Source organism: Zonotrichia albicollis, chromosome 1 (assembly GCF_047830755.1).
Source record: "Zonotrichia albicollis isolate bZonAlb1 chromosome 1, bZonAlb1.hap1, whole genome shotgun sequence".
In the NCBI taxonomy this organism is placed as follows: domain Eukaryota; kingdom Metazoa; phylum Chordata; class Aves; order Passeriformes; family Passerellidae; genus Zonotrichia; species Zonotrichia albicollis.
The window spans coordinates 123086787-123110790 of NC_133819.1; the positions used below are offsets into that span (position 1 = coordinate 123086787).

Here is a 24004-nt window from a genome sequence, read left to right on the forward strand (position 1 = left end):
CTCCCAAGGGCTGAGAAGAAACTGTGTACATCAGACTGCATACTGTCCTTACTGGACCCTGCACACTATTTACAGAGCTTGAAGAATTTAATTTCTCAGGCCTCTACACCAAGGTGACACTGGTCCAGCCTGTCAGTTTATTTAATGTCCCTCGGGAAAGACAAGACTTCATATGGGATACAATTACCATGAACCAGAGCCATGATATAAAAACAGAATGGGTGAGCAGTTGACTATTTCAGCTGAGTATTTTCAGATGTTCTCTCCTTAAGTCACAGTTGTTTATTACAAGTCAAATATCTATGACAACTGTGAAAGCAGCTTAAATGTTAAATATTGATATATCATTTTCATGTTTCATTTGTAGCAAACTACAAATAATTCTGACTCAAATGGAGTGTCACTTCTGAAAAACATTATATGTCAGCTTAGTATGGTAATGCGGGAAGCTTTTCCCTGTATAAAAAGAGAAAATAAATCCTTTGTGCCAAATGCATTCAAATTCTAGATATTTTTTAAGCTTGGTGATACCAGCTAAAATTGACAACTTTTTAATCTGCATAACAGGCATCCCATTGTTTTGCTAGACAGAGTAATAAGAATTCAAAGCAACATAAGACACAGATTATGTATTATTTATAGTTTTGTGTAGTGGTGATTTGGTAGATACATTTTTATTAGTGTAAATAGGATACCAGTAGTATTTTTTGCCATGGGAAGAAAAGCCTTAGCTATGAATTCTCACCTGAAAAGGCAGTTTTCAACACGAATCAATGGAATTATTTGGTTTTTTAACTTCAAAGTAACTTCTGGTTGAAGAAAGAAATTAACTACAAATAAATACAGAACTGCATTAATCCATTCATGTATTCACAAACTAATCTCACAAAACTATCCTGAAAACTAGCAACTTTATCACTAAACTGTAAATTTTAATTTATTTAGAAGCTCTCTTGTGGTTACTTTCTCTGATCTAAAAGGCAGTACATATTTCAGGGGCAATTTTAATTTAATTTTCCAATTCTACCCTCAATATGTGAGACAACAAAACATTACATGACTCACATCTTGAAAACTGATGACGAAAGTTCAAAAGGATAAAATGTTGAAGTACTCCATTTGTCAAAGAACAATCATGATCTCGCAACTCTGATCTCCTCCCATTTAGCGTGAGAAGAAAATCCTGTATTCTGTAAACATAAAACAGTAACATGGTAATGACAGAGAGACAGATTTTTTGGCTGCTGTTTTGTAGGGTTTTTTTTTAAATCTCAGTGACCTTTCTCTCATAGAGGAGAAATTGCACAACCTACATTCCAGATGCAGCATATGCAAAGTTTTATTTCATGACACATAACACTTGTTAAAACTCGATAAAAACTCCCTTTTCTCTGTGCTGCCTTAGTGATGACACTCAAGCTTCACAGTGACTAATAATAACCACAGAATCTACTTTGTCCTCTTTCCTAGCTCATCCAAACACTGAGCCGCACCTGCAGTTCACAGCATTGGTTATCTTCCCATAAAATTACCATCTAATAAGCTACATTTAAAAAGAAATCCAACTCCAATGCAGTCCATTATTTGTCAAAAGCCTTCAAAAGTTGAACTTGTTTCTATGGGAAAAAATCCCTAAGACCTCTTTTTTCCTAAAGCTTTAATCTGTCTTTAAAAACAAGCATCATAGTTTATTTTCCAAATCCACTCAGTCTTTAATAAGTTCTTGCTATTTTTCTCTTACTCCCGCTCTTCTTGTCTTACTCAGATGTTGAAATTAAGTTTATACCACAGCTTCCACCCTTAGTTTTTAGGTAGGAACAGTGCTACTTCTCCTTGTGCTTTTGTTTACTCTGCAGTAACTACTACTCCCTTAAATTACATTGCAATATTTGAGACCTGGCAAAATAAACTAGGAATACAAAACATGGACTGAGAAGTTAACTTTCCTGCCCCACGACATTCCTTGTCCACTTCATCACACAAACCAACAGATTTAGGCAGGTTTCGGGAGCACCCTTTCAATGGGCAAAGTAAAAAGAAGAAAGGGATAAAAAACCAAACAGTCACTACTGCAATTTAGGCCTGTGAAATAAAATAGACAGTAATAAAACACAGACAGAAGCAACTGATTTTCCAAACTTCCTACCATTAATTGAGAAATGCCTTTAGGATACCATGTTCAACATCTGTTGAATATAATGGCACAGAGAATCCTGATGGTGAAGCCTCCTTTTTTTGAGTTCAAAACCAAAAAGGAATTTTGTATCTTGTGGGAGGGAGTTTTGATCATTCTAGATGCACAGACGATTTCATGTTGGAGACCATCAGAGACTTCTTCAGCAGCTTATTCACACTCAAATGATGACAAACTCAGCATAATTCTTCTCATTGTTTATAAAGAATCTGGGAGTTTTTCTGACTAAATCAGCAGTTCAGCTTAAAATCTGAACCTCAAATACAGGGCTATCTTTCAAAGCAAAAGAAGTACCACAATGTGGAAACCCGGGGCAGTTGAAGATTTCAAAATATCCCCAGCAGGATATCCTTGAAAGTATCCTCTTCAAGCCTGTTCAGGAATACCATGCCTTTTTAGCACTTGGTGCTGAGAGTTCTAGATGCTTGTAATTCAGAGCAGCACAAAGATATCTTAACACTTCAACTCTGTAAAACTCTTCAGAACTATGAAAAAACTCATCACCTTTTATTTTTCACATGGAGCTCCACAACCTATTATCCAAATACTAATTACATTAGCATTTTGCTCACCATACAGTAGAGCCAGGACAATGATGATTCTGCATATGAACACTTCCTCTAAGATGTCATAAATCAACAGAAACACAGGTTTAAAAATTTTCAACTTTGAAATTTATTTAGAACTCAGGGGTTAAGCGTGGTAAGTTTCCAATTGTCTGATAATAGCATACCCATTTAACTACCATGGAAATTGCACTAATTCTCCCTGCCCCCCTCCCCCTTAGAAATCTGGTTCATTTTAACAGCCGGTGGTTTTGCAAATAGTGCACTCTGGGACACTACTGCCATTCCTGAGTGTTCAAAGCTACTGTATCATACATTAAGCTTAAAGAAAACCAACAAAATTATTATTCAGAGCTAAACCAGCTATTTTACCTTACTGCTAAAGTACAGAATCTTCAAATGCAAATGTATTTTAACAAAATCAAGGAAATTGTTCTAGAATGCTTAAAAAGGGGAAGAGAAAAAAAAAAAGAAGAAAAAGCCCACTGTTTTAAAAAATGGCATCCTTTTTGCCTTAGTTTAAAACTAAATAATTTTTAGCTTCAAGTCATTAGCCTCAAGACTGTTAAAAATGGCTAGTGAACTTAAGACTGACTCAGACTGATATGTAGCTGTGACTAAAATATCCATGTTGGTATTCCTTGACCTTTTAGGGTATTCCTAGCGGCTCTAACAAAAGCAGCATAACAGGGTATCTCTGGTTTATCATTCTAGTGCTCTTGAAAATGAGTTACTAACAGCACTGACCAGAGTGCTTACACATGGAATTTCAGACAATCACCCTACAATGCACTTCAGCTTTACCGTGCAAAGCCAATCTAGTCACAAACATCCCCTCATTAAACACATTAAATTGTGCCAAAGTATGTGACGTGAATAAATGTCAGCTAATCTACCAACACACTGACAAACGTCAGCATTGTTTAAGCCCAGAATAAAATTTCACTTGTCAGAACTGACCTCCTCCATGGGCAGACTGCATAGTCTATCTAAGCTACTAGCTTTCACTCAGGAAAATCTCTTCCAAGTTGCATTTATGTTGACAAACAGGTTTAGAGGAGAGTTTCAGCCCTCTAAATTAACTGTGAGTTAAAACATCTACAAAGAGGTTCCACCATCATTTGATGGGATTTTTCCATGATAGACCACAATCACTTCTTGATCAAAACAAAGCTGAAGCAGTGGCAGCTGATGGAAATTCTAATTACATTGTTCTTGCATCATTTCTCATGATGCATTAGTTGTATTCTCATTTACAGATGATTTTAGCAGAAGGGTTCTTCAGGCTGCAGCTGAACAATAAGCAAGTTTTTGTCTTAAGTTGTTTGTTTTCTTTATGGAAACTTGTTTTGAACAAAGAACTGATACTACAGGCCACTGTCAGCAGGATCTACCAAGAGATAACATATTCCACTCTAGTATTATGTCAGTGGCTTGCCAATCTTTTTCCCCTAAAACATTTTTAAAAACACTGGAAATACCTATGAAATTTATAAAACAGCTCCTAAAACATCTGCTTAATGTCCTTTCCTTCAAATATAAAAGACCTCCACATTTCAGGGTCTTTTGCTATGGGTTACAAGGGAGAGGTTGAGGAAGAGGTAAAAGGTAGGGCAACTGCTATTTTTTCAGTTGTTATGTTACAAAATTTAAATGACTACTAAATGACTCTACTACTCTAGACATTAAATACAGACTTTACATAAACAATCAGAACAACGGAAATAAACCATAACTGAAGCCATATAAAATCCTTATCAGGTCAAGTGACAGTATATTAAGAAAAAGCACATATGTTATATAGAAGATAATATACACAGATTTTAAGAGTTATTTTGCCCCTTAAAAGTCACTGTCAGTAGGATCACAGTCTTACTGTACAGACAAGTAACTGGAATATTTGAAATTACTAATGGGGTAAATTGAGGTTATAGAAGCAAAATGTTATCAAGTACACCTTTGCACATGTCTAAGCTATGACTTAAATTAAAAGCTTTAAGCATTCTCCTACATACTCCACTTTAAACCTAAACGGAATATCACTGATAGTATATAAAGAGGGCACTTCTAATCTAGTTAGTGTAACTATGCTACAGGACAACTATCTTACAAAGGAGATTAAGTTCAGATGTTTAGAAACTTTAAAAATAAGAGAAAGCTAGAAACCTTTAACAGCTACTCAAATGTAACTATAATTATCTTTTAGAGAGTACTAGACTAAACTCCAGTATTTGCTACAGCCATTGTATTAAAAGAAAGTTCTACCACACCTAAAGGATAAGGCATAGCCATCTACTAATTGGCATATTTGTTTATTTGTCTCAGTTTGTGAAAAGGTCCTTATTTGTGTAAGCAGCAAAACAAACTCCAACTGAAAGATTGCTATATGCAAAAGAACTGAAGGCAATCGCCTCTGCAGTGAACTTTACAGTTCTCAACAGCACACACGCAACATGCTATCTGAAAAAAGTTACTAACTGAACTACATGTATTAAATACTGAAAAAAGTTTTACATTTTTTATTATAATTTATTTTATTTAACAATCTAAGAAGTTTGCAGCCATCAGAAGTTCCAGTGCAATTTCAGGTGCAATTGGGAATTCAGGAATCTCCGTAGAGCTGTTAGTATAGCGGACCTTGTAGGTGAAATACATGCATACTTTGGATAGGACATGGGATGGGATCTCTCTAAAATTGACCTCATTTGTTTCATTTTCTGCAAACTGACCTGTAGAAAGAAAAAAACAACACACAAGAACACCAAACCAGAAGTCAAAATCTCAATTTACTGCAAAATGAAACAACTTACCATATTTATACAATGCATTCTAAATAGACCTGCGTAAGTCTCATCTTCCAAGGTATTAGATTCTCCATTGTAAAGCAGGATGTGCCACATTCAGAGCCCTCAGGAATATTAAGACACCCAGCATTATGAAATGTTTATTTAGGCTGCAGCCTATCAACATTATTCTGAACAACTACACCAGAAATTTAGATTTACTCCAATACAGCTGATAGATACTTAGCTGTGTGCTAAGCTCTAAGAGGCATCAATCCCAATTTCTGGCTGTCTTATCAAAGGGAAAAAAAAAAAAAAGTTTCTAGATGTTTCATATCTGCACACATATATGTGTATATCAGTAGTCCCTTCTATGACCCAGTAGCTTTGAATTGCTCAGTTTCAGGTAGATTTGACAAGAGAGTTGAGACCTCAAAGACACATTAACTTGATAAACAATGAAAACAGATAGACAGCAGGGACAGGGAAATTCTAGTTGCACTGGAGGGAAGTTTACATGCAGTGCAAGTTTACCCTATTAGATACAAAGGAATTTATTCAAAATTCAAATCTCAAACCACAAGTACATTTGAAATTTGCTTTCTATAGTGCCTATAACCATGAAACCTGGATAATACAAAAGTTGGGATCCTATAACAGAAATCCCACAGCATTTCTATTATTTTTGTCTCTCATCCTCTCACATCCTTGGACTTTCAACTCATTAAACTGAAAGGCAATAAAAAAATACTAACATTAACTCCATGGTTATGGGAGACTAGCAATGTTTAGTTCCCACTATTTCTGTGGGCATCTCCTTCTAGCTACAAAGCAGAGCTATTTACTAATGTCTACACAGATTTGTGTAGAAATATCTGCATGCACTGAAGCCAATATGGCTTGAATTTTAGTACAGGAAGAATTGGAAGCAAAAGAAGAAATGTTAGCATATTGGAGAAGCTACAGCACTGAAACAAAAGACTTACACATCAGTGAAACTATGACCTACTGAACTAGACAGCAACAGTAGTTTTCCTTGTGACCCATTTGTCTTGTTAGTACTTATATAAAATATTCTGGACTGCTGAGTCCTATAGAGTCAGTTTCTAGCCCTCTAAGCAGGCGACTTTGTCTTTTATTCCTTCACACTGAATGAATTCAGAGCAAGTCTTGTAACTATTCTTCCTCTTAGATGTCTGGGAGGCTGACATGGACACCAAACAGTTATAACATATTTTCAAATGTAACTATTAAAATGACACTGAGAATTTTAATTGTTCAGTTTGCCCCAGTATTACTAAGTAATTAAAAAATATTAGAAAAAAAATATTAAAAAAACTCTCCAGTCTCGCCACAATCTAAATGAGAACATAAGAAAGACCATATTCAGCTCCATGCTCCATGTAGCCCACTGCCCCACCACCGAAGTGGCCAAAGGAAAAACACAGGATGAAAGCGTAGAAAGCGTAGAAGAGAGAAAGCACTTGTGTTAACTTCTCCCTGTTCTCTCCTCCACCCTTTTGGTTTTCAAAAATTAGTTCAGACACTTCTTAAACCAGATATAATCTCATATATTCAGCACCATGTGACATCCTTCCCTCCTGTAAGTTTATCTCCCCTCACCTCAAGCTAACTTTCACCATTAAGCTCAGGAACTCCTTGCCATAGGATGCTGTTAACATGTGGCCTTAACCCCAGTAGGCAGCAAAGCACCACACAGCCTCTTGCTCATTTACCCCTGCTGTGGGTGGACAAGGGAAGAGGAAAGGAACAGTAAAAGTAAGAAAACTTGTAGGCTGAGAGAAGAGAAAGGAAACAAAACAAGTGATGCAATGGTTATCACCACCTCCCATGGGCAGACTGATGACCAGACAGTTCGCAAGCAAAAATGGCTTGAGAACTTCCCTTTTTTACACCTCTCCCTTTTTAACTTTGGAGCAGGACATATGGAATGTGATATCTCCTTCAGTAGTTTGTTCAGGTCATGTTGGTTGTGTTCCCTCCCAGCCTCTTGCATACCCTCTTGTCTGGTTATTGAGTGGGGAAAGAGTGAGAAACAGAGGAGGCATGAACAGTGTGTATCTTTCAGCAACAGCTAAAACAGGTGTGTTATTGGCTCTGTTAATCACAAATATAAAGCACAGAACCATGCGACCTGCTATGAAGAAAATTAACTCCATATGGAATACCAGAAGCTCTGCCATGGATGTGGAAATAAAGAACTACCAGCTCTCATTCATTTTGAACTTGGCAGCTCCATGTTTCATATAATACCCTCAAGTTCTCATACCATGGGAAACTAGTAGCAATGCAGGACAGAGTGAGACCCCTAACTGTCCAAACAGCAGAGTCAATTTTAAGCCTGGTACCACAATACCCCAACAGAAATGAACTGTTCTGCTGGAAACTAGACAGGATGTGGAAAAGTAAGTATTTTTTCTAACTTTCACTCACTGCATGATAAAAATTCAAACTGTCCAAAAGTGAAAAAAAGAAGGTAAAGGTACTAAGTCTACTGTACCTACCTGGTCCACTCAACATAGCTTTTATTGTTCCTGATGTTAATGCATGCTCTCTTTTTACAATGAACTCATGGCCATCAGAGGATATTAACTTCACATACATAGCATCTGGGCCCTCACACCCACCGTATGTCTTCTCTTCTCCATCTGTAATGGAAAAAAAGACAATGGTTTCAGAACACAATATACTGATTCACATTACTAAAAATGCAAGTTGCAGTTTTTTCTATGACTATGTTTGCAGACTGAAGAGCACAATACAACCAGAAATGAGAAAGAAGCATTTTACACGTTTGAAGATTATTTTTCTGAAGTAACCAGCAATCTGTTTTAAAGTAATTTTGCAAAACCTGAAATTTTCTTTATTAACATCCTTCCATCATCAAATTCTGACATGATTTTTAAAATCTACACAGGAATGAAATTTTCCTTTAGACATTCTCAAGTCAATTGAACATGCTACTGCTTCCTTCCATTAAATCTACAGTCATGTTTATAATACTAATACTTGCTAAAAATTAACCAAACACATATCTGATACTGAAAAATACAGACAGCAAGGAAAAAATGCCTTCTGAAGCACTGGTAAGAACAAAAGCAGTCAATATCCCTGCACTGAAGAAATGACATGAAGTAAGACTCATTCTCCCTGACTGCCCAACCAGACCCAGAACCATACAGCATCAGTGCATACCTGTGCTGGTGCCTTTGGCAGAAAGCATGCAAAGTGCCAAAGCACTAAACCTAGGGAGATTTGAAAAATTCTCCTCATAGCAGTTGGACTGTGCTGGCAGCTTCCCTTATCCCTTCTGTTTTGCCGAACACCTGCTTTCTACTTTGTTTCTTCTGAAGGCTTTATCCCTCTTCCCTTTTTGTGCTTTCTTTTATTGTATCCTGACAGTGCTACTTTTAAAAGCTGAATTACTGTTGCCTGTGTAGCAAATAAAAAACTCCCCCAGTCAAGTTGCTTTGTGAACTTGAAGTTAAAATTGTATTATGTAGCTATTACCAATTTTAATAAAGTTCTACCAGCGCCAAACATGCTATAATACAGTCAGAGACAAAACCAGAATCGATCCAATCCTGTTTCATTAACCAGTCATTTGCTGAGGCAGAAACAACAGTTTCAGAAATGTAGTCATGTCACACACAATGTAATTTATCAGAAATCAGTCTGTATTATGATCTCTGAGCCAGAATTCAACAGGCTGACTTTAGTTAACAAACAAACAAAGAATTATTTTAAAATAAGTACACAGTGAAATTTTCTTGGCCACGATATAAACATTTAGTGCTATAAAAACCTAGAGGCTTTCCTATTTTAGTATGTACATTTTCAGGACTATGCATGTTAGGCAAATGAAATTTTTTGTTAGAACAGATGCACTCTGAACAAATCTTCCAGTAAACAGTCATTTGAGAAAATTCTCCTACAAAACATCTATAGGAAGTTGTTTAAAGCATCTATAGGAAGTTTGAGGCTACAAGAAGTGACAAGATCAACATTTAAACCCTTAGAATCCACCTCCTCTACTGACGTGAGAAAATGCTTCAAATAATACAAAACCAAGAAACACTCCTGAAGTTGTGAACTTACCCATTCTCTTCTTATAAAAAAATGTTTCTTTTCAACTGCAGATTTTGCAATAGGAGCGTCTGAAAAAACACAAGTGGCAATATTTTGAGTCAGCAGCACAATTTTTAAATTCCCCTTCCTTTATTAGTCTTTGTGTTACCATAAACACTCTTCCAAAGAGAACATGATGACAGACAACATGCAGTGTTGATGAGCAGTATGTTTTGAAAACAGGAAACCTAAGAAGTTCACCCATGGGAAATGCAAACCCTGCACCTCAGCACCTTCAGTGCTATGTGGAGGCCGACCTGCTGGAAAGCAGCTTTGCACAAATGGCCCTGAGGGTGCTGGTGGACAAGCTGGACATGAGCCAGCAGCGTGCCCTTGCAGCAAAGATGGCCCACAGCATCCTGGACTTTATTTAAGAGCATTCCCAGCAGGCTGAGGCAGGTGATCCTGCCCCTCCACTCAGCACTGCTGGGACACATCTGGAGTGCTGGGGTCAGTATGACAGACTGAAGGGAGTCCTGCAAAGGGTCACAAAGATGACTGAGGGATTGAAGCACTTGTCATACAAGGATAGGCTGAGAGAACTGGGGTTGTTTAGGCCAGAGGAGAGAAGGCTCAGGGATCAGTCTAATCAGTATGCACTAAATACCTGGCCTTCAACCTGTCCTTCACAGAAGATTGACAGTTCCCAATATCACTACCAATATCACCTAGATAATCTACTTCAGACATATATTGTGGGTACAGTTAACCAGGAGCTCCCATAGCTGGTATACTGATATCCAGCTTGCTGCATGTGTTTTTCTCTATGGAAAAGAAATTAAAGAGTTAGAGAAATGGAAGTACTTATTTGCAAAACAAACCTGATATGTTCACATACAACTTCTATTTCTTTACCCCAAGCTGCATCTCTTCTGTCTAAAAGAAAACTTTGGAAGAGAAATTCTACCCACCCACCTGCTGTCCTAAAATTCCTTTCATAACAACAGCCACTCTGCAAACATTAGCCCAGTATAAATCAATGACACTGCTGTGTGTCCACACATCTAGGAAAATAGCACAAGTGATTCCAGATGGTCTCCCAGCTGATATGCAGGGTTGAGGGCAGTAAAGAGATCAGAATAGAGACCACATCCCACATTTGCTCCCTCCTGTTTCTGGTAAACATTTATTTAAAAAATGTAAGCAAGCTGAGGAAGCTGCACAATTTGGAAGAAGTACTACAGACACCTCTTTGCTATTGCTGAACACTTCACTTCTGCCCAGCACTTTGATGCTGGTTTATTCCATCTGTCTTTTTTCAAAATGTCACTTTGATGCTGGTTTATTCCATCTGTCTTTTTACAAATATGAAGTAGTGCAAATATCTCTTCATGCTTTCATAAGAAGGCACTTTGTTATGCTCACCTAATGAAACTACACACACATAACCAATAGTTTTTAGTTGTCTGAAGAGAAATGGGCAAAAATAATCCTCCACTTACACTGCTGCTTTCTTTGAAAGTTATCCTGACTTTACAGAACTATCTCTAAAAAATATTTTCTTTACCACTGATATAAGCAACATTTTAACCTGTACTCTTGGCAGGGGAAAAGTTCCTGAATATAAGGCACACTTAAGAATGTTCTTTGAGAGTTAATTTGTGTATGCTATAATAGAAATTCCCTAACATGGTGTGTTAAATGCCTTCATCACTTTCCCTAATTCTAGGAACTCATCTAAGGAACTTATATTTGAGTGCTGGGACAGCTAGGGCCCAAAACTGATGGGATCTTGCACCCTATTTCAAATGTTTTTTCCAAATGGAAATCAGTCATCTTATTGGAGAGTATCTGTTGCTCAGGAACTGAAGAAATACCTCACATTGCTACTTCTACTTTGCAAAAGATGATCACTTGTACTACCTCTTTTTCTAGCCACAAAACCATTTCCTACATTGCAAAAGAGTAGTGAAACCATCCATGATTTATAAATAACAATATTTGGAAAAAAAACAAAAAAAGAAAAACAACACAGAAGTGAAACCACTCTTTGGAAGTGTTGGTGATGATAAAATATGCCTTGGTTTACAATACAAATAATGCCACTAAACACAGGAGTAAAGGCTAGTTAATGGGAATGCAGACATATTAGCACCTTGCAAGGTAAAAGCCTAAGTTGAGGAAACTAATACATTGAAAGACTAAAAATGGAGAACTGAAAAAGTCTACACAAAAAAAGCAGATGTTGCAAAAATACACAAAGAGCATTTTAATAAATCATATGTGCCATCATATGATTAGAGAGGAAAAACCACAGTAATTAACAAAGAAGAAAAAAATCATCAGGCTCAGTGGTCTGAATTCAATGGTACTAAACAGTAAAGCAGGATAAAAATGCAGTAAGCCTTCATAGTTTTAGGGCATGCTGAACTAATCTAGTTTCTAAAAAATTAATCAGTCATTTTCTTTGGGAAAAAGGAAACTCAAGATGCAATCTGGGCTTCATATATCATCTGGGGTTAAATAAATGTGATGAGAAGTAATCTTAAAATGAGAAAGAATCTTTCTACAAGACTACAAGAGTACAGTATGGTGTTGCAAACATAGGAAAGAACTACTGGTTCCCCCAAAGAAATACGTTGATTTTTTTAAAAACAATGCTGCCAGAAAAGAATAGGCAGATTTGGATGAGACAGAAGTGGAAAGCACTGCAACAAAAGTGGGACAAAATGTAACACAGACAAGTGACCAGTCCTGAAGAAGCCACATGAAATTAAGTTGTATGAAATCAAGACTCCTGCATGAAGGGACCAATACAGTCTTCTTTCATGCAGTCAGGGCATGTTATTTGGGACTATAGTCTTTCTGTGGTAAACTATAAACTGATGGAGGTCTGTGGGAGCAAAAGAAAAATAAAAGAAAAATAAATAAAAGAAAAATAAAAGGGTGAGGCACAAAGAGGCAAATCATTGAGGATTCCTTTTCAATAAAGATAGGGAATATGAGCAATGTTGCAGATGAGCAACAGCTTGTCTGGAATACCACACGTAATTCTGAATTCCTTTTTTCAAGAAAAAGAAGTTTGAATTAGAAGAACTACAGAAGGAACCTACTGATATGACTAAAAAGCCTGTTTATAAAAGAAAAAGTAATCCTCCTTATTCAGCTTAGCAAAACTGGGATGAAGATAAATATAAAAATTCATTAAAAGGATAAACATCGTCAGAAAAATGATGCCAACATAATATCTCAGTTTAAGTTCAACTAATGAAAATAAGCAAAAATAAGAGTACAATTTATAGCGCTATTCCAGAATACAAGTTTGGTTCTGGATATGGAAAACTCCAAATATTCGACTGCCAAAAGTAAAAGATGAAGAAAAGCCAACCTGCTTTTAAGAAAAAGACATAATATTTCCAATATATGATGCATCTGATATGTTAGCAAGGAACACACTGAGTTTCACTCAATTTCCATTCTGATGCAATGCTGTGTCATTAAAAAAAAATCATAAACACCATTAGCAGTATAGATTTATTCCTGACAAAATAGCCAACAGCAGAGAGCCCAGAAAAATCAGAGAGCCAATGCAACAACTGTGGAGAAAATAAAAACAAGAAACTCAGGAACTCCGAAAAACCTAAAAAACCCAGTAATGTTTCCTCTTCTGGATCAAGAAGTGCTCAGTCTGTCACGATATTGTATGAAGACCAGAACACTTTCAAAGGCAGAAAAAAGTGCACACAGAAAATAAACCAAAAGAATATAGAAATACCTCCCACAAATTCTCACTTCTGCATACAGGGAGTACAAAAAGAACATGGAAGGAAATTTTCTGTACCTTTTTTTAAATTGACAATGGCATGGCCTTAAGTTTTAAATAATAGGTCAAGGAAAGTCAAGCAACCTTCTATGTTGTCTTCCAATAAATTATTTTCTCTCACTGTATTTCCAGTGTACTGTTTATTACAAAACATATCACTATATTTTCCTTCTGTATAATGAAAGCAGCATAAATGACAAGACAATGGGAATAAAGAGAGAGATTTCTGAACATGCTTGGTAACTACCTACATTTTAATTACTTTCCCACATTTTATAGTTGCCCTGTTTGACTTCAACAAGGCTACACCAATGCAGCAGTCAGGATAAGAAGAATACAAGTTTTGTTCACAAGCACTTTTTACATATATTGACTTGACTATTTCGGACTCCTGCAAAGAACCACTAATTTATGTTAAAGTACATTCACAATTCCAATTGCCCTTCAAGAAGCTTATGTGGCATTACCACAATGTAGCTCAGCTCCCTGACTTAAATGTCAAAAAACCACATATATTAGATATTACTGTTCTCCTGCTTTGCCTCCTTAAAAAAAGAAAAAAGGCAAAAACCTGCATTTATTAAGAGAAAGTTTACATGAAAGGGATATATCACTTTTTAATCAGAAGGAGCATACAATACAACTAAACCCAGTGTATTTGGCACAGAAACTTTCCTGCCAGTCTAAAAATTATTTCCTGCTGCAGAAAACATAGAATTGTCTGGATATTAGAGAACTGAAAATTGCCACAAGCTGCCAGAATATTTACACCTACAAGGTAAAATGGTGTGAAATATCACAAACCTCTAAACCATGGCAATTAAGCCAGACAAGGCAAGTGTTCTTGTTTCCCTACCTCAACATCTTCTTACACCTCTAAGAAGAAATAGGAACTTTAGTCTGTTTAGTCTAATCTCCTTCCTGCTTCTCTTGACCACCAAATGCAAGAACAAAACTGAAAGTGGGATGTTCACAACCATCCCAGCTCACTCCCAAAGCTGCATGCTGGTCTCCCAAGCTTGCCAGAATTTCCAGAATATCATTTCTTTGTATGCCTTGTATGCCATTGAGTGGGACAGACCTGAAGGACATAGGCTGAACACACTGGAACACTGCACAGCTTCCAACCTTCACTGCTCTGTTCTCATTTGCACAAGAACACTGAGCTATGCAAACATTTCAAGCATTCAGATTCTTTGACCCCACAGGAAAATCCTTTAAAAACTCAGCTTCTGGTTTAAGGAAATTCAAATAGCTTCCCACTCATTAGCTGCACGACAGACACAGGACTTTTGTACACTTCAGCTGCTGACATTTGTATCCTACACTATCCATTTCTGGAAAACATGGCAAATTGGCCTTCACCAACTCCTATGTTTGTTTAAAAGCCAAATGTGACAAGTTTTTGGGTCATTTATATATCAGTAAGAGTTTATCAATAAACAAAGGCTGCTGCATGTTACAACTGCAGCCTCCTACTGTTCAATCCTAAATTCTACTCTATCCTGTATAATAACTTGTTTAAAAACACTGCTCTTCAGTTTAGCATTCACTGCTCAGCACACATCAAAAAATAATTCAGGTAATAATAGTTAAGGGATTGAAGCATATTTAGAAAAAACAAGAAGAGAAACTAGGAGAGCAGGATTTCCAAATCAGCTGATTCACTACTCCAATACTCTCAGACTCTAAAATTCAAATTTCCTGGGGCACACAGGAGTGTGAATGCCAGTTGAGATAAACAGGAGATGGGGTAGGATTCCATGTACAGAACACAAAAGCGCTTAAGATTTATTTTCCTGTTTAAAGAAACTTTCCTTTTCAATAATTCCCCAGAAAGCTTCAAGCAAAAAAACCCTCAAAAGCATGGGCAGGGGAGTGTCACTATTTTCTTCCAAAGAAACTTCCAAGCTGTACTGTACAGCTCCTGCCATTGGGGGAAAAGAGAAAAAATTTTACAGGGCATGGATTTCTGCCCTTTTGTTATAGGCATTCACCAAAAACTGCTGTTATGCAAACTACCCCACAACAAAGCCAACTAAATCCTGAGCCTTTCTAGGTGCTGAGAGACTTGTCAAAATACATTGAAGTTCCTTAAAACAATCTGACAAACCCCATACCTTCATGGCATAACTTGAGGATTTCTTGTAACATACATGAGAATTGTAAAAACACAACACCTGAGGCTGAGAATCCTTGAGTGTGATACTCATTTGTCTCTCAATAACAATATTAGAACAATTAACAATATTAATATTCTTCACATTAAGACTATGTGAAACTACTAAATCTGTTCATTACCCACTGTGGCATAGGGAAAAAAAAAGATCTCAAATGGCTTTTCTCTGACACAACACGGAAAAAATAAATGCTGTAGTGCTAGAAGTGTCTAAAAAATATCCCAACGTTCCAAGTGAAAACGTTAGCAAAAACTTTCCTGACGTAAACATTTTACTGATATAACTTAAGCTCATTAAAAGGCTGATCTCAAGGCATAAAGGTGTGGGCCACCTGCACAAAGATGCGGCCAAAGTACTGCAGGAAAACTAATTCACACTTACTGCCGTTCAAAGTAACTCTTCAGTTAACTGAACGTGATCCCTCCCCCAACAATTATTTTGGCCCTTATTAGAGCAAAGGGAGAAAACTGGGAGCATGTAGGGGATTACTCGGAAATTAGTGCACCAAGTGGTTCTTACCCTAAAGACCTCTGACGTGCCTGTTTATCTATGTTTTTCTGGTTTGCTTCCAAAAACCATCGAAGCCAAGTAAACAAACGGCCTGTGACTATCTAGGTCTCCTCAGAACACAAAGCTTAATTTACCAAACGCATTTAGAAATATTTAATAAAAGTTAACTGGTGGAAGACCAAAGTGACTGTCAAAGCGAACTGCTAGCAGCACCAGCACCTTTTCACACACAAATGTGAAGCCCTCAATAACTTACCAATGCTCAGGTTACCTTGTATTAAAGCAGAACCTCCCTCTGAGGAACACAGGGCACTCAAAAGCTCGTTTCTGTCTATACAAGTAGGGTTATCACCCTTTTCTTTGCTTACATTCGCCGACCAGACAGCCGAATCACTTTAACCAGCACGTCTCACCTTGGCAAAACAACCCCTGGGGGCGCATCCGAAATTCTTTCGGCCTGAACTTTTCCCCTCTCCCTACGGCCTGGCGTAGGGAAGGGGCGAGCGTCACTTACGGCAGGAGTTCGGGAGCGATGCTCAAACCCAGCACTGCCCCAGAGCCCCCTTCCCGGCGGCGCCAGCGTTCCAAAGAGAGCGCTCTGTGGGAGGAACGCGCCTTTCGCCGCCGCCTCGGTGGGAGAACTCCGGCCTGGCACCGCACCCCGCGCACCCCGGCGGCCCCGGCGCCGCTCCGGCCCCACCGCCCGGGCCCCGTTCTGCCCCCCCCGCCGGGCGCGGGGCGAGGCCCGCTGCCCGCCGCGGGGCCGCTGCCGGGGCCGCCCGCTCCCCGCCCGACGGGGCGCCCCGCCCCCGCGGTGTCTCCGGCGGCCCCGGCGGGGTCTCGCTCCCGCGGCCGCCCCTCACCCGTGGGCGCCGCTCCCTCCGCCCCGCTCGCAGGGCCGCGGTGTCGGCCCAGCTGCCTCCGAGCGCTTCCGCCCGGGTCACGGGCCGCTTCCGCTCCCCCGCGCCCTGCCCGTGCGGCGCCCGTGCTCCCGGCATGCTGTGCGCGCCGAGCGGTGCATGCCGGGGCGCGTAGTTCCCGGGGGCATCTGGAGGCCCGCCATGTCAGGGTTTGGGGGTGTCTGCCGACAGCAGGTTAACATGAGCGAACGCGTGCCCGGCTGGTCAGGAAGGCCAGTGGCGTCTTGGCTTGTGTGCAGAATGGTGTGGCCAGCAGGAACAGAGCAGTGATGTGCTCAGCGCTGATGAGGCCGCACCTCGAGTCCTGTGTTCAGTTCTGGGCCTCTCAATTAATGCACAGCATCGAGGTGCTGGATGCTGTCCAGAGGAGAGTAACGAAGCTGGGTAAAGGTTCTGGCGCATGAGCCTTGTGAGGAGCACCTGAGGGAGCTGGGGTAATTTAGCCTGGAGAAGAAAAGGTTCAGTGAAAACCTTATGGCTCTCTACAACTCTCTGAAAGGAGATTCTTAAGTCGGGTCAGCCTAGGCAGCTGGCGAGAGGACACAGAGCAATGGCCTCAAGCTGTGTCAGGGGAGGTTCAGGTTGGGCATCAGGAGGAATTTCTTCACAGAAAGAATGTTAGACTTGGAATGGACTGCCCAGAGAGGTGGTGGAGTCACCATCTCGGGGGTGTTTAAGGGATGATTTGATGTGGCAGTTAATGCCACGGTCTAATTGACATGGTTGGACTCGATGTCCTCATGTCCAGAGGTGTTTTCCGGCCCAGCCGATTCTGGCATTCCGCGGCTGAGCGGGAGATGCCGACGGGGGCGCCGCGGAGCCGGAGCCGGCCGGAGCCTCCTCCTGCCGGAACCAAAGCGCCGCGCGGCGGCGGCGCACCGGGGGCTGTCGGTGTGGCACCGCCCGCCGTGTCCCCGGTGCGGCCGCGGCCCCGCCATGCTCCCGCTGCTGCTGCTCCGGGCCGCCCCCGCCGCCTGCCGCCCCATCGCCTCCGCATGGCTGCGGGGCGCCGCGCACCCCGGCTGCCGCCACCGGGCCGCTGCCGCTGCGAGGCCCCAACAGGTTCTGTGTGGGGAATGTGTGGGGACTGTGTGGGAGCGGGGGGAACGTTCCCGCCCCTCGGGGAAGGGGCGGCGGCGCTGGGATTGGCGGTTTTGCCCTTAGGGGATGTTGAGGAGGAAAGCGAGGCGTTCCTCGGGGCGTACGCTCTGGTGAAACCGCACCTGCAGTGCTTTGTCCAGCTCTGGGGCCCCCCATTGACCTGCGGGGGCGAGGGCACCAAAATGAGTGGGGGCAGGTAGCACCTCTCCTACGGTGACTGGATGGGGGAATTGAGCTTGTTCAGCCTGGGGAAGAGACGGCTTCGGGATGACCTAATTGTGGCCTTCCAGTACCTGAAGGCAGCCTACAGCAAAGTCCTGTAGGGAAAAGGGTCTTTTTACAAGAGCATGAAGTGCGAGGACAATGGGGAATGGATTAAAACTGAGAGTAAATTTAGCTAATCTAAAGGAAGCTATTTAGCTAATCTAAGATATTAAAAAAAATCCTTTTCTGTGAGGATGGTGAGGCACTGGAGTAGGTTGCCTAGAGAAGCTGTGGATGCCCCAACTCTCAAGGTGCTTAAGGCCAGCCTGGATGGAGCTTGGAGCAAACTGGTGTAGTGGAAGGTGTCCCTACCCACAACAGGGCTGTTGGACCTGGATGATCTTTAAGGCCCATTTCAACCCAGGCCATTCTGTTATTTTATGATCAGACAGAGATGTCATGAGTGCAGATGCCATGAATGTCTCTCTGCAAAGCTGTGTGTAAATCAATTGCTGGCTCAATTATCAGTAATGGAGTTGCAAATATTTCATGCTAATTTGGGATGTTTACATGGTAAGTTATTAAAACAGTCAGGCAGCATATTAGTTGGAGTTTCTGGCATGCTTTGGAGTGTAACCTAAATTTAATGCTCAGTTTGAAATGCTGGAGGTAGGTTCAGGGCAAGGAGAAACTTTGTCTGAGTGCATGCATGTACATGGATGTGTGTATATGCATGGATAAGTACATATAAAGTGTAATACTGATGTTCTTAGCCCTGTACTGGTTTCATCTTTCAGGTTGCATCTTTTCAAGGAGCGGCTGTTCGCAGCCTCAGCACATCCTCCCCTCATGATCACCCAGAACATGGAAGATTAGTTTATAAAGGAAATTTGGCAAAGACAGTGTTGGGTATGTGACTCAAAGTGGTTTATATTGCCTTTTTTGTTGTTGTAGTTTTAACAGTATTTAGTAACTTTAAAATGAAACATTAAAAGTGAGTGTTCTCCTTTCCAAGTTTGCCAGAATCTGGATCATATGTACAAAACAGGGTGGTGGTGGTGCTTGGTTTCTGCTTCTTTGCTTGGGTGTGCAGGGAGCTCTGTTTGTCTCTGTAACCCCTTAGCCTTCTTTGGCTTCTCTTGAGGCCCTTGGGGTGGCTTATCCAGCCCAGTAAGCAACAAAGATGAGCTATAACTGCTGTTTACATTCTGTGTGCTTGGAAGTGTTCCATCCCAGGCAGGCAGGTATTATGATGAAGAACTCCGTCTCTAATGACACTTTGCAAATCTTTCTTTGGCCAGTGAATGTTGCAAAGACCTAGTGAAAGGGAAAGCCATTGTATGTTTTCTGATACACATCTTTGAAATGTGCCCTAACATGCTTACTTGTCACAGCATCTTGGGCTCCTGGTTTTCAGGGTGATTTAAGGACTTTGGGTAGTCCACAGCACTGGCTACTGTCTTTCAAGGCACATGGAAAATGGATGGGGAGTACTTGCTAATATTTAGTAACCCAGGGTTTATGCATGGCAGTATAAGCCGAGCTGGCTTCTTTGTAATACGCTGAATGTCAAGATTAGTTGTTGATGAGGGGAGAAATTCCCTGTCTGCCATCTCTTCAATGAGCACCATTAGATGTGTCCATGAAAGAAGTCAAGTCTCATTAGAAAGCAGATCTTCTGCCTGTGAAGGCAGAAAAGAATTTCATATGTGAGCATAACAGCTAATGGCTGACTGCATCACAGAAATAGAGGCAGCTTTGATAAACCCAGCATGAAGGTGCAAACAAATCAGAACAGTGGCAACGAGGCAGATTGGGCTTTCAATGATTTCTCCATAAGCTTAAAAAAATAGGGAAAGGGGTTTTCAGTAACTTCATCAGTTCAAGTAATGGCATTGTTATGTGGTAGAAAAATACAGGTAATTGTAGGAAAAATTTTGCTCGTAAGTGTTAACCTTTATTTTCTTTGATTTCTTTTATATAGGTGTGAAGTTTTTCTCTTACTCCACCAGCATATTCAACCTGTTCATGATGCCCTACATCATGCTCAAAAGTGGTATTGGAGTGGAAAGTTTGCTTGTCCAAGGTGCCTTTTATGGGTTGATTGGGATTTTTACGTTTGTAACTCCGGTTACTTTGCATCTCCTTACGAAAGGTTACGTGATCCGGCTCTATTATAAAGATGAAGTGGACACCTATACAGCCATTACCTACAATGCCATCTTGGCAGAAAAAGCAACTGTTTTCCATCAGAAGGATGTAAAGATTCCAGATATCTCCAAGATGTTTACAACATTTTATGCTAAAACGAAGTCGATGCTTGTTAATCCTACGCTTTTCCCAAATCCTCAGGATTATAACCATCTCATGGGCTATGACAAATCCTCAGTTTTTAAATTTGAGGATTTAGAGGCGGTAAAGGAAGCTGATGAAAGGAAATAATTTGAAGATAATGTCAGTGTTATTGTCCATAATGCAGTACTATATATGTGAAAGAATGTAAAAATCTATTACACTTTATTACACTTGCTTAAGTATCAAGTAGCTGGAGTTTTCTGTATGCATTTTGGAGTGTATAAAGAGAAACACTTTTTAAAAAATATTGCAAACAATGTGAGGATTTCTTTAGAGTTAATGACATAAAATACAGTAAAAAAAGGAGATGCTTAGCCCTGTCTTTTGCTTGTTTATTCTTGATTTGATTGTTGGTTTTGGTTCTCTAGAGAACTGTAAAATGCCTGAGCTGTGTGGCAGTCCCACCACCTCTGTGTCAAAAGACACTAATTTCCTATCAAGTATGTAGTTCAGATGTTGAGCTTTAAATATTAATTGTACTTAATCAAAAAATACCAGGCTTTTTGTTGCTGCTGGTGATGGTGTAAAGGGAGTGATTGTGGCTTTGCTTTCCCTTTGTGAGACCATCTGTAGCCAGGAGCAGTCTCTGGAAAGCAGACAGGTATTCTTGTGAATTCCTGCTACAACTCCTTCCCAGAGGAGAGAAGAACATGGGGAGAATGGCTGTGTATATAGAGAGCAGTAAGTTCTAGCTACTCAAAGGTACTCTCTGGTAAACTTAAGTCCCACTCCCAGCAACCCTGTCCCCGAAGGTGGAGAGCAAGAAGCTTCTCTTCTTGGGCACGGGAAAACACTGTGACGCAAGATTAGCTCTGTGAGCATCCCCCTGACAAGAGGTGCTGTATTTGAATCAACAAAGAAAATTCTAGCAGCTAGTAGTTAAAATGCATTCTGTCAGCATTTATGTAAGGTGGGGAAGCAATTGGGCCTTTGAAGAACACACCTCTTGATTTTCAGGTGAAGAAAGCCACATTTTACTCAACTTAAAAAGGGGAATCTGGTCTTAGACTGGTTCTTCTCCCTTGAGTGTGTAGAAGTTGGATTTAAATTTTTTTAGCTGAAGGCACATAAACGGACAGATACTTGTTTTCAAAGAATGAAGGGCCTTAATATTTTCAGACATAAAAGTTACTGAATTGAAAAAAACCAAAATTAGAATTAATCCTTTTGTATTAACAATGCCCTTTGTAATAAGAAAATCTGATAATTGCTACTAGTCATCCCTATCCTGCAAATAAAAAAATTATAGCTAACTTTCAAGCTGTTTCCTAAGTTGTAGCTGAAAACCTGTATTTAAAAGTCTAAATGTCTTCCAATACTACTATTTCAATTTCCTTTTGTAGGATGACACCACACATGATAATTAACAAGGGTTTTGAATGTTGCTTTTCTGACTGCCCTCGGTGTACTTGCTTAGTAATTAAAAAGCAAATCGTCCCATCCCAATATTTTTGAGACAGTTTTTTCGGGTTGGCACAACTATAATTTTAAAAGGGTGATAATGTCTTGTTAAGCCAATATCATTCCATGGGTAGCAATAATATATAAATAAAATTTTCATAAAATTATATTGAACATGTGAGATTCAAGTTATATTGAATCAGCAATTCTGATCACCTGGTTGTACTATTTGTCATCATTGAAATGATGTTTTACTTAGTTTAAAGTAATCTTTGTCTGATGCATTCACTCACTTCTTTTGGTGCTTGCATTGAAAGATGAGATTGGCTTGATCTTCCAATGACAAATATGGGGAGAACACAAATAGAGTTTGCTGAAGAAGGTAAGGGAAAGGCCCCAAAATTATATTTATGTACTCTATAAGCAATATCAAAATCCTCATCTTTTCCTTCTTACTGCAAAAGGTTTTCATTTCTAAATTTGAAATTTGGCCAGTTCAGAATTAAGCAGCAAGAGTAAGATATCTCCATGCCAGTGGCTAAATTTCTGTCTATGGAAGATAAATATTATTCTGCTCGTGTTCTGGTAGTGAAAAGCTAGTGAAGCTAGCAGGTGGCTTTCTGACACACAGATGATTAAAGATAATATTAAAGAATCCAGAATTCTACCAGAAGATAGGTGATCATTCTGGCTGGGATGTAGTCTCAGGAAAGATACTTAATACTTCCAATGTGCAACTTGAAAATAATAGGATAGTACTTTTATATTAGGAAAAAGAAGACCAGACTTACTGAAGATACTCAATATTCTACTTGCTTTTGCTTTGTTTGCTGCTACACTTAGATTGGAATTGTAGGACCATTTAGATTGGAAAGGTCCTTTAAGATCATTAACTCCAACCATTAAGCCAGCACTGCCAATTCCACCACTAAACCATGTCCTTAAGTACCACATTCATGTATCTTTTGGATACCTTCTGGCATAGTGACTCAACCACTTCCCCAGGGAGCCATGCCAGTGCTTGACAGCCCTTTCAGTGAAGAAATCTTTCCTAATATCCTGGCTAAACATCCCCTGGTGCAACTTGAAACTGTTTCCTCTTGTCCTATATTGCTTGTTTCTTGGGAGAAGAGACAGATCCCCACCTTGGTAGAACCTGCTTTCAGGTTGTAGAGACTGATAAGATCACTCCTGAGCCTCCTTTTCTCCACACTGAACAACCCCAGTTCCCCCAGCTGTTTGTTCCTCATAAGACTTGTGCTCCAGACTCTTCACCAGCTTCACTGCCCTTCTCTGGACACACTCAACACCTCAATGTCCTTTGTGTTGTAAGGGGCCCAAACATGAACACAGAACTTGAGTGTACTTGCACATATTTGACTGGTTTATATTGTTGAGAGCAGTTATTCACATTAGAATCAAAATAAAGGAAGGGAATTGTAATCCAAAAAGATTTCCAAGATGTGTTTCTTCTCTGCTCTGGGTTCTGAGCAGTCGTCTTAAGATATTTTTTAGTGCATTGTCTGCATTTCCAGGTGGAAGCTCTGAAATGCTTTGTGTATGGTAGAAAATGTGCATGAATCAGAACAGGCCCTTTTGCCACTAACAAATCATGCAAGGGAATCAACTGTGGTGTGAGTGTTTCCATAAACAAATTACTACCAGGTAATTCCCAAAGTCTGTTAGCTCCATGTCTGTTTAACAACCCTATTAATTATGTGAATGACTATTTTTTCTAGTGTATTTTTCTTCAGTTTCACACACTTGGTGAAAACCAGTACTAAGTGCAGAACTATTACTGCCTGCTAACATTTTCATCCCTGGAAGTTGTTGATATTTCTTTGGGTATGGGTAACTTGTACAGGATATGCAAGAAAC

General features: G+C 39.9%; 2 protein-coding genes across 3 annotated transcripts; one reads left to right on the top strand and one right to left on the bottom strand.

Moving 5' to 3' along the window:
- Nucleotides 1-2845: 2845 nt before the first annotated feature.
- Nucleotides 2846-17149, bottom strand: ELOC (elongin C). Of its 2 annotated transcripts, none has more exons than XM_005479376.3 (4): nucleotides 17009-17149; nucleotides 9663-9721; nucleotides 8069-8212; nucleotides 2846-5489 (listed from the first exon to the last, which is right to left on the bottom strand). In XM_005479376.3, exons 2-4 carry the CDS (start codon nucleotides 9664-9666, stop codon nucleotides 5299-5301), a joined length of 339 nt encoding a protein of 112 aa, XP_005479433.1. In that variant the 5' UTR covers nucleotides 9667-9721; nucleotides 17009-17149; the 3' UTR covers nucleotides 2846-5298. The 2 variants fall into 2 exon arrangements, with proteins under 2 accessions (XP_005479433.1, XP_074408689.1); XM_074552588.1 differs by lacking the exon at nucleotides 17009-17149 and adding an exon at nucleotides 16559-16581.
- A 633-nt stretch (nucleotides 17150-17782) lies between these two features.
- Nucleotides 17783-22171, top strand: TMEM70 (transmembrane protein 70). Its single transcript, XM_005479380.4, has 3 exons — nucleotides 17783-18127; nucleotides 19168-19279; nucleotides 20355-22171. Exons 1-3 carry the CDS (start codon nucleotides 17798-17800, stop codon nucleotides 20810-20812), a joined length of 900 nt encoding a protein of 299 aa, XP_005479437.2. The 5' UTR covers nucleotides 17783-17797; the 3' UTR covers nucleotides 20813-22171.
- Nucleotides 22172-24004: the final 1833 nt, after the last annotated feature.

Bases quoted from the DNA above. Each gene is read 5' to 3' on its own strand.
- TMEM70 (XM_005479380.4), top strand. From the start codon at position 17,798: ATGTCCTCATGTCCAGAGGTGTTTTCCGGCCCAGCCGATTCTGGCATT. The intron at 18,128-19,167 runs GTTCTGTGTGGG...TTCATCTTTCAG, and splicing joins CCGCTGCGAGGCCCCAACAG to GTTGCATCTTTTCAAGGAGC. The intron at 19,280-20,354 runs GTATGTGACTCA...TCTTTTATATAG, and splicing joins TTTGGCAAAGACAGTGTTGG to GTGTGAAGTTTTTCTCTTAC.
- ELOC (XM_005479376.3), bottom strand. The intron at 5,490-8,068 runs GTAGGTACAGTA...TTCTTTCTACAG, and splicing joins AGCTATGTTGAGTGGACCAG to GTCAGTTTGCAGAAAATGAA.